Below are 10,000 nucleotides of genomic sequence, written 5' to 3'. Positions count from 1 at the left end.
ATCAACATATATGCTAGGCAACCATAATCAAAGGCAACTCTGAGCTCTTAGGAGCTTGCTTGCTTTCCAGTCTCACCCTGACAGACACTTCAGAACATTCTTCTTCTTCTTCTTCTTCTTCTTCTGTTCTGTCGCCGTCAAGTGTCTAAATGCGGAAGTATTTACATTATAACTCTGTTGAAATTCATTCTTTTGAAATATCCACAATTTTTTTTTTTAAAGTGACAGTTTGAAGCAAAATCACGATTTTGTCCACAACAAAAACTGTAAAAGACACAAATATCCATCATTCATAACAAATCCACATGATCACTGTAATACATTACTGATGCTACCTTCAAATCCGGTCAGCCCAAGTGAACGCCATGTACGTTGTTGTTTTGAGGTTTTTCTTCACAGCTCTCACATTGTTTCTGTCATCATCTGCTGCTGTTGTTTTCATTGGCCGACCTGTTCCATGTCTGGTTGCTCAATACACCACTGGTTTCTTTCTTTTTCAGGACATTCCAACTTATTGTATTGGCTATACCTAATTCTTGTGCAATGCCTCTGATTGATTTTCCCTCTTTTTATATAGAACATATTGATCAAATGTCATCAATATGTGTAACTAACATTTGGATATGTTAATAAAGTACAATCAATATGTATAACCAATATTTAGAATTATTACTACGAAGCATAATCTAATATTCAGTATTAGTTAACAAGCATAATCAATATATCGAATAATCGATATTTAGAAACATAATCTAAAACATAAAACACTTCCTGATCAAGTTGTATTCTATGTGTGTACTCAGCTAGAATACTGTGTTTTACTGTTCAAGCAGGTGTTTTCTGTATTTCCTGTGTACTGAGTTAGAAGAGCCCTATATTTTCTCTATAGAACAATAAATTTCAATTAGACATGCACCGAAACTGTGTTTCCAATCAAAATCTTCTGAAGCTTGTCAAAGTAAAAGATAAGACTTCCAGGATGAAGTGGACCAGGCTGGGACTAAAGCCAGAAAATCATTAAGGTATAAGGGTGAATTTTGGGGGCTGACTAAAAACCGTGTCCTGATAAAAACTTTCAAAAACATCTAACTGACAGCGCATGCACCACAAATGGAAGATATCATAAAGACATGAACAATTAATTAAGGCGACGGAGATTGGTTTGTTTTTAGAAAGAAAAGATTAATACCTCGCCTACAGATACATTTACTGTTTCAGAAAAGTATATAAAGGCATGTTTGTGTGTGTACAATTCAGACTTTCTGCAGATTGCCTCACTTTATCGTTTCAATAGCGTTTGATTACATTTTGACATCTACAAACCCTTTTGTCTGTGAAGTTTTTTTAACTCAGGCTGGAAAGATTGTTTCCACTACATTCTCAGCTTCAAAATGGCTTGCTTTTCTCCCATAGACAGCTCTCTGATCTTCATGTTGGTTTATCTTTTTTTTAACAACAAATACAGCCTTCACAGGTGAAACTGAAGGCTAAAACCAAGATTAGACATTCAGAGCTATTAATTCTTTAAACACTCAGTTTAACAGGGCGCACATGGGTAACAAGAAACACCTAGCAGTCACGTTTCAGTATTTTTGCTCACTTGAAAACAAATGGTTTAAAACAAAAAGGTTCCATGTTCGAAGTTGTTTAACTCATCTAGATATAAATATGAGGGATTGAAAGCTGAAATTCTGATCTATTGTCTCATATTATCTTTTAATCTCAAACCCAAATGTCTTCAGTGTACAGCAAAAACAATAGAATAAGGCCTTGCTGTTCCAATACTTTCAGAGGGAACTGTAAATTATGTTTTATTCACGAACACGTCAGCCCTTTTAGGTAAACACCAAGAGCCGACTCATGCCATATCATTACTCTGGGAGTGTAAAGTAATAATAACGCTTCCATGGAAATCATCTGAGCATCCCAACATCTCATTAGACGGAAGAGTCGGCTCTTACTGAAGAGCCACTTGAACACATCACGTTACTGTATACATGCTTAGTTCTTGTAAAGACTTGAAAGAAAAATAACCAATAACCTAGCTGATGTATTCAATCTATGTGAGTGGTTACAAATAAATAGTGTTAAACAATATAAACAACAGGTTGAAAAAAAAGGCTTAAAAATGTTAATGCTAATGTGTCCATACACAGTTTGAAATGTAGAAAAAATGTACAGAAAAATATATGCTAAAGCGTCCAATCTGAAAGCAGTTATTTCTGATCCAGTATAAAATGTGAATGATAAAGTACACAATAATTACATCTTTTTAAAAAAAAATGTGAGCTGTAATAAACTAATATCCAGTACTGCTCATCATTTTTGAATATGAGGTGTAAATATACCTTTAGCATATACCAATAGTAAATAAATATATAAGAACGTTATATACGTTCTTACGTGAGCATTCACACAAATTCACTTCCACTATACATTATACACATTATACCAGAGCGCTGATGAATTCTCCAAACTGACCGCATGGATTAATTTTCTATACCAGCAGCTCAGATACTACTTCCTGTATTACAAATGACGTGTTTATATGAACACACTACAGCGGTTTCTATTAAATTATCCATTCTATAGCAGCTTAGTCACAGCGAGTTGTATGGAAGTCGCACCACATGATCAAAGCCTAATAGTAAACAAATTTAAATTCTTTTTTTTTTTTTAAATTTAGCAGTGAAGTTTTCTGTAAGGAGAAGTTTATTTAACATTTTTGGAAGGACAACGGGAAGTGACAACAGGAACTCACTTGTCTTGTGGATTTCCCATGACTTTAATTGCAAATATAAATGTTTTTTCTTTTTTAAAAAACACAGTGTCATTCATTAATACGTTTGAATTTTAATCCTTGGCAAATTGCTGTGGTATATTTACTGGAATAAAACAACATACATCTGTAGGAAAATAATAAAATCATATTGGGTTGTATCACACCTCACATGAATGAATTCTTTCCTTTTAAATGGCACACTCTGTTGTGTTTTATCAATTACTTAACGGACATCTCAAAGATATCAAATGTTTTGTACAATTTCACACCGCTATGGGAAAAATATTCTGTCTGTTGTATATTGGTTTCTTGGAAACTCTGCAAAAGAACATTTTTGTGAGCACATTGTGGTCACATGATGTAATGGGCTGGTACAAACTAGAGTAAATATTAAACAAGGGTGGCTACAGCTGCCAACAAAGATCCTGAACAAGCCCTATATGACACATGTCTGCAATATAGGTGGGTCTTTTAGACTAATAGATAACATAGTGTTCTTACCTCAAGTGTTTGTAGGTGGATTTGATTAAGATTCCTGACCTCTGTTTACCACTACCTAAATACATTCTACTTACACTTAACAGGCCAGAACCAAAATTACTAGTCACCACCAAGTAAAAGTCAGCTTATAGAAGAAATCATAGCTCTTAAACAGAAAGGCTTTCTCTGTGCTGTGTGGTTTAATGCTCACTTTATATCCTTTTGCCTCGATGTCCATTTTTATGCAATCCAGAAGATCCTCCACAGTAGCTTGAGCATTCCAGGGGCCAAAGGTCACTATAGATTCCTTCCTTGTATCAAGACTGACCATAGCGTCGTTGTACCTCGCCAGGTCATTGTCTGTCTTTAGGACACACATGATTATTACTGAGTATCGCGAGGCCATGGCTTCAGCTCTGCCCACCCTGATGAGGACCTCCAGATTCTCGTGGTAGTTGCGCACATGGGACAAAAACTGCTGCCTTCCGACCTTCTCACCAAAAAACTGTGGAGACTCCTCCAGGAGCTTCACCAGGGGTTTTATACCATAATACACTGCCTCCTTGTGAACCTCCTGCAAATTTTTAGTTGGAACCTCCTCTGAACGGAGGTACTCAAGAATTGCCCTAAAGTGCATCCCATCACGGTCTACAAAACAGCGACCCTCTGCGTCCTTTATGAGTTTGGAAGGCACGCTGAACATCTCAGCCAGCTTTGAGTTGGGGAATCTGCGCAGGGTCACCAGAGTGGTGGTGTATACCTGACCGCCGACATTCAGCTGCACGACGGAGCACTACGGAGGACAGAGAAAACATGGCTTTAAAGAGTTGTCTAGAGTGCTTAGTCTCATCAAAAGATGACAGAGGAAAAGAGATAGCCCAATGATTAAGGTTTAAATCCCAGGAATGCCTAATAGACCCTGTTGGACTCTTTCGTAAGACCTTCAGCCATCGCTAAAGAATCCTTTCCTTGGATTTAAACTTACACTCAGTCTTTCAGCTCTGTGCTCGGATTGGATTCGGACTCATTTTTATGTCGCTTTGGACGAAAGCTTCTGCCAAAATTAAAGCCTGGATGGCGCTCTGACAAACTATTTTCCACATTTTTATTGGCCAAGTATTAATTACATTCTCGATTTTTGTTGTGTCAACCGAGTGCATTAAACACTAACTCAAATAACTGGAATTTGAATCGTAAGCAGACGTTCAGAATGCAGTGAGAACTTAACTAACTGTATCGATAACCGTAAAAAATGACCTTTAAAAAAAAAAAAAAAAAAAGATAATAAAATTGTAAATCCCAGTGGCTTAAATTTGTCTGTTCGAATGGCACTCATGAATGATCTGCATTTGACATCCATCCATCTTCTATACTGCTTATCCTTCAGGGTCATGGGGAACGGGGAGCCTATTCTAGGGAACATGGGGTACAGGGCGGGGTACACCCTGTACGGGGTGCCAATCACACACACGTTCACATACCCATTCATACACTACGGACACTTTGGTCATGCCAATCAGCCTACCATGTATGTCTTTGGACTTGGGGAGGAAAGCGGAGTACCCGGAGGAAACCCCCGCAGCACGGGGAGAACATGGGCAGTGGTGGGTCTGCGTTTGACATTAGCTAGTCAGTGAATAGCTGTTAAGCATTGTATAGTTAAAGCAAGACTGAACAATAAGAAATAGCCTATCAACATTTCTCTCAGACATTTTGAAAGAAATGACTCAATATAACTAAAATTACTATGTAGTTCCACCTCATGGAGACACAACAAAAATTTTGTTGTCACATGTCTTGAACTGTAAACTACCAGAACAATTTTGCATACAAAGCTGTGAATATCATGAGAGCGCTACAAAAAAATCTTGCATGATGTCTGATTATAAGCTCTACGGACAAAAAAACAGTCACGTCCACCAGTAGTAGTGTTACCAATAGTACAGTGTTAATTGGTTTGGTCAATTGTTGACAACTGTACTGTAAGCTGCAGAAGACAAAATCTGTATGACTTATTCAATGACTTCTTTCTCATAGAAAACTTGTGGAATTGTTTGGAACAGCAGGTGAATGACTAAAATAGCTACATGTGTCATTTCTTTCCTAATACTTGGTTACACGCCTTAGTAACAGCGCCAATCATGTCACATTACAGCCTGTTTATTTTAGCCCACTCTTCCACCGACAGAGTTCTTGGTGCCTTTTAGGTGGTTAAAAAAAAAGAAAATGAAAGAAAATTCCACATTGTCTCGGAGGTGGAGATTCAATGTGCTCGTTGACCAGATTCCAGACGCATTTGGCCCTATGCATTCTACATTCTTTATCCTTACGATGTGAAAGTCAGTATTATGTTCTGCTTGGACAAAAGACAAACTATGAGTCTGGTCAACGTGTGATGATCCAGTTTTAGAATAAGTTACATCATCCAGGCGCACAACTTATCAACATCGTCCAATAAGATGCTGCTATTGGTGGATGCGACAAGTTGGTTTATTTCTCTGTATCTTTTGCGAATATCTCATTTAACATACAAAAAAAAATGCAATACGATATTACAAGGTACAAGGATTTGGAAGCCAGAGACAATATTATTTTAGCAGGCCCAAAATGTCCAGCTTGCCTGAATTCTAATAGAGTAGAATTTTCTTGAAAACATGGTAAAAAAAAAAAAAAATTTACCATTTGACTTGTTTAAATAACACCAAGCAACATTAGCCTTTTTTTATTTTTATATCTGTTTTAATCATGTTATTAACCTTTACTGATCACTATCCTTAGTGATTATTATTATTACTAATACTCCTCCTCCTTCTACTACTACTACTAGTATTATTATTATTATTATTATTATTATTATTTAGGCCCACTGCTTTTTACTTTATATATGCTACCTCTGGGTCAAATTATTCGTAAACATGGAATTAGCTTCCACTCTTATCCTGATGATACACAGCTGTATGTTTCAGCGAAGCCAGATTACAGACAGCAGCTGCATAAAGTTGAGGAATGTGTAAAGGACATTAGCCATTGGATGATTATTAACTCCCTTTTACTTAATTCTGACAAGACAAGACAGAAGTACTTGTACTAGGACCACATGTAGCTAGATGTAAGCTTTATGATTACACAGTAATTCTGAATGGCCTTTCTGTTTTATCATGCGCAGCAATAAAAGACCTTGGAGTGATTATTGACCCCAGTCTTTCATGTAGATAATATTACTAGGATAGCCTTCTTTCATCTCAGAAATATTACTAATGTAAGAAATATAATGTTAATACATGATGCAGAAATATTAGTTCATGCTTTCGTCACCTCTAGACTAGATTATTGTAATGGCTTACTGTCTGGATGTTCCAGTAGGAGCATATACAAACTCCAGTTAGTCCAGAATGCAGCTGCTAGAGTCCTAACTAGAACCAGAAGATATGACCACATCACCCTGATCTTATCCACACTGCACTGGCTCCCAGTGAAATCATGTATTAATTATAAAATACTACTATTGACCTATAAAGCACTAAACGGTCTCGCGCCACAGTACCTGAGCGAACTTTTGGTCTTTTATGATCCACCACACCTGCTTAGACCAAAAGGTGCAGGCTATTTGTTGGTACCTCAAATAGTGAAGGCTACAGCAGAGGGAAGAGCTTTCTCTTACAAAGCCCCACAATTATGGAATAGTCTTCTAATTAGTGTTCGGGACTCAGACACAGTCTCTGTGTTTCAGTCTAGGCTTAAAACGTATTTGTTTTGACTTTTTTTAACGCAAAGTACACAGTCTTATCCATCACGGGATCGTAAGTATACCTAATAATCTCTCCCTCCCTCTCCCGCTCTCCTTCTGTCGAGCCACACATGATTTTATGGAGATGCCAGTGATCCTGACCCTTTCTGCTCTTCGGACCTGCCTGATCCATCCTGATGCCCTACCTCTGGATGGAGCTCTCATCAACTGGAGGCTAGAGCCTGGAGATTGCTTAGGATGGTACCGCTTGAACTGCAATTCCCACATGCAGTTTTGCACTCAGGTCTCCTTCAGTGAACAGTGGACTAGTTCAACAAACAGACTGCATGTTAAAACCATAATGAACTTCCCTGAACTTTTGCTTGAACTTTTTTTCACACTATCCGTTGTTACCCAGATGAGGATGGGTTCCCTTCTGAGTCTGGTTCCTCTCAAGGTTTCTTCCTTATATCATCTTAATGAGTTTTCCCCTCACCACCGGCTCGCTCAATAGGGATAAATTCACACACTTAAAATCTGTATCCTGTGTTTATGTTTCTGTCAAGCTGCTTTGAGACAATGTCCATTGTAAAAAGCGCTATACAAATAAAACGGAATTGAATATTATTATTATTACTACTAGTACTACTACTATTATTATTACTACTACTACTACTACTACTATTATTGTTATTATTATTAATACTATTACTACTATTATTACTACTACTACTACTATTACTATTATTATTATTACTACTACTACCACTACTACTATTATTATTATTAAAACTACTACTACTATTATTATTATTACTACAACTATGAATATTATTACTACTACTACTATTAATATTGTTACTACAACTATTACTATTATTATTATGATGATGATTACTACTATTATTATTATTACTACTATTACTATTATTGTTATTATTATCACTACTACTACTACTACTACTACTACTATTGTTATTATTGTTGTTGTTGATATTAATATAATTTGTTTATTTTAACACCAAATTAGAATGCGACTTTGTCTTTGTCACTTAGATAAAGTTAGTTTTCAGACTAAAGGCGTCCATTGTTGTTGCTCACTTCCGAGCCGCCAGGATGAAGTTTATGAGAAGCTCTTAACCGCAATATTACACCTGTACAACAGGTAAACTCCTCTGAGTCTCATCACCCGTGATCATGTGTAAACACGGTATAAACCCCGATTTAACACTTCTAGTGCATCACCCAGTAAACTAAACTTTTTAGGGGGATCTCGGAAATACAGAACAGCGCCCGTGTTACGAAAACGTTATACTGCCTCAGAGTTCAGGTTCAGCCGTAAAGACCGTACAGTTTATTTCCAAAAGAGGCACGTGATTCATTCCCCTCGACAAAGCTTCTTCTAGACTCGTTACCTGCTTTAAAGGCTCGACTGCCAGTTTCCGTGATGATTTGATGTCAGGAAGACTCATCTTGGTAAGATCCGAGCAGCTCTGTCTCACCTGCTAGATTTCAGCTGCAAGTAGGTTATGAGTGGGCGTGGTTTATGATACTGAAAAGAGGGCGTGTCTGTCAAGTTCGAGATGACTTTTCACACGCAGCTTGCTATTGTTTGCCTAAGTACCCCCTGAGAGTTGAAACACTAACATTAAAGGAAAATTATAATAAATGTCTACATTTGGTTCGTTTTCAGAAATATAATACATCTATGCTATTTTTTTAAAAAAATTATTTACACAATGCATCGCAGCTTGCTGAGAATTGGGCTGCGTCCTGGACCATGGAGCAGTGGGAAAAGGTGTCCTAGTCTGATGAATCAAGTTTTCTTTTACATCATGTGGACAACAGGGTGTGTGTGGCTTACTTGGCGAAGAGATGGCCCAAGGACGCACTACATGAAGGTACGCCGGCAGAGACAATGTGATGCTCTGGGCAATGTTCTGCTGCGAAACCTTGGGCATGTGGATATTACCTTGACCTATACCACCTACCTACACAGACCAAGTACACCCCTTCATGGCAATGGATTTCCCTAATGGCAGTGGCCTCTTTCAGGATAATGTGCTCTGCCACGCTGTATAAATTGTTCAGGAATTGTTTGAGGAACATGACAGAGCTCAAGGTGTTGACTTGGCCTCCAAATTACCCAGATCCCACTTCGATCAAACATATGTGGGACAAACAAGTCCAATCCACGGAGGCCCCACCTTGCACCTTAGAGGAGTTAGAAAAACTAGTACCAATGCCTTGATGCCAGATACTACAGCACACCTTCAGAAGTCTCATGCAGTCCATACCTCAACAGGTCAGAGCTATTTTGGTGGCTCAAAGGCAACTGGCACACTTAGGTTTTAATGTTATGGCTGAGCAGTGTATATAAAATTAGATTAATGTGACATTAATATTTAGTCTTATTAAGCACCAATTAGGAAACCCTACATAAGTGGTTCAAACTTTTCAGACAGGGATCCCTTTAATTTTAAGAAGAGAGAGAAAAAAAAACAAACAAAAAAAAAACACCCCATTCCACTCACCATCTCAACCAGCATGTATTTTCTGACATTAAAATATTACTCTAATAATACACAATGCACCAACAGAACATGTTCAAATAGACATTTATAGGCATGCCCCCCCCCCCCCTTTTTTTTTAAGTTATGAGAGTTTGGATTAAACCCATTTAATTCAACTGGCGAGTCAAATATGCTATACATTTACAATAATCTTACAACTAAGGATCCCTATGACATAATTGGTAACAGTAAGGGGGGGGGGGGGGGGGTCCCATGAACCCCACTTGGAGAACCACTAATTCAAAGGAACATAAGGGCAGTGCACGTTCTGTGAATTTATATAGAGCTCTAATCCTAAACCTACAAGACTTATCCAAATGACTAATAGATTACATACAGAAGAAATCTTAACCAGGGTTGGTGAAAAAGCATCAGTGTAAATCTCACAAGGGTGGAGAACATTGCATCAGCAGGTCAGGAGCTTAGTCACAGTGTGTA

The 10,000-nt window shown here is 37.7% G+C and overlaps 1 protein-coding gene across 1 annotated transcript; it reads right to left on the bottom strand.

The window, feature by feature from the left end:
- Positions 1-2,112: 2,112 nt before the first annotated feature.
- Positions 2,113-8,551, bottom strand: kctd14 (potassium channel tetramerization domain containing 14). Its single transcript, XM_017466505.3, has 2 exons — positions 8,405-8,551; positions 2,113-4,055 (listed from the first exon to the last, which is right to left on the bottom strand). Exons 1-2 carry the CDS (start codon positions 8,459-8,461, stop codon positions 3,387-3,389), a joined length of 726 nt encoding a protein of 241 aa, XP_017321994.1. The 5' UTR covers positions 8,462-8,551; the 3' UTR covers positions 2,113-3,386.
- Between the last annotated feature and the right edge of the window lie 1,449 nt (positions 8,552-10,000).

This window comes from Ictalurus punctatus, chromosome 4 (assembly GCF_001660625.3).
Source record: "Ictalurus punctatus breed USDA103 chromosome 4, Coco_2.0, whole genome shotgun sequence".
In the NCBI taxonomy this organism is placed as follows: Eukaryota; Metazoa; Chordata; class Actinopteri; order Siluriformes; family Ictaluridae; genus Ictalurus; species Ictalurus punctatus.
The sequence above is the reverse complement of the archived record's forward strand: the minus strand, read 5'-3'. Positions and strand labels throughout refer to the sequence as shown.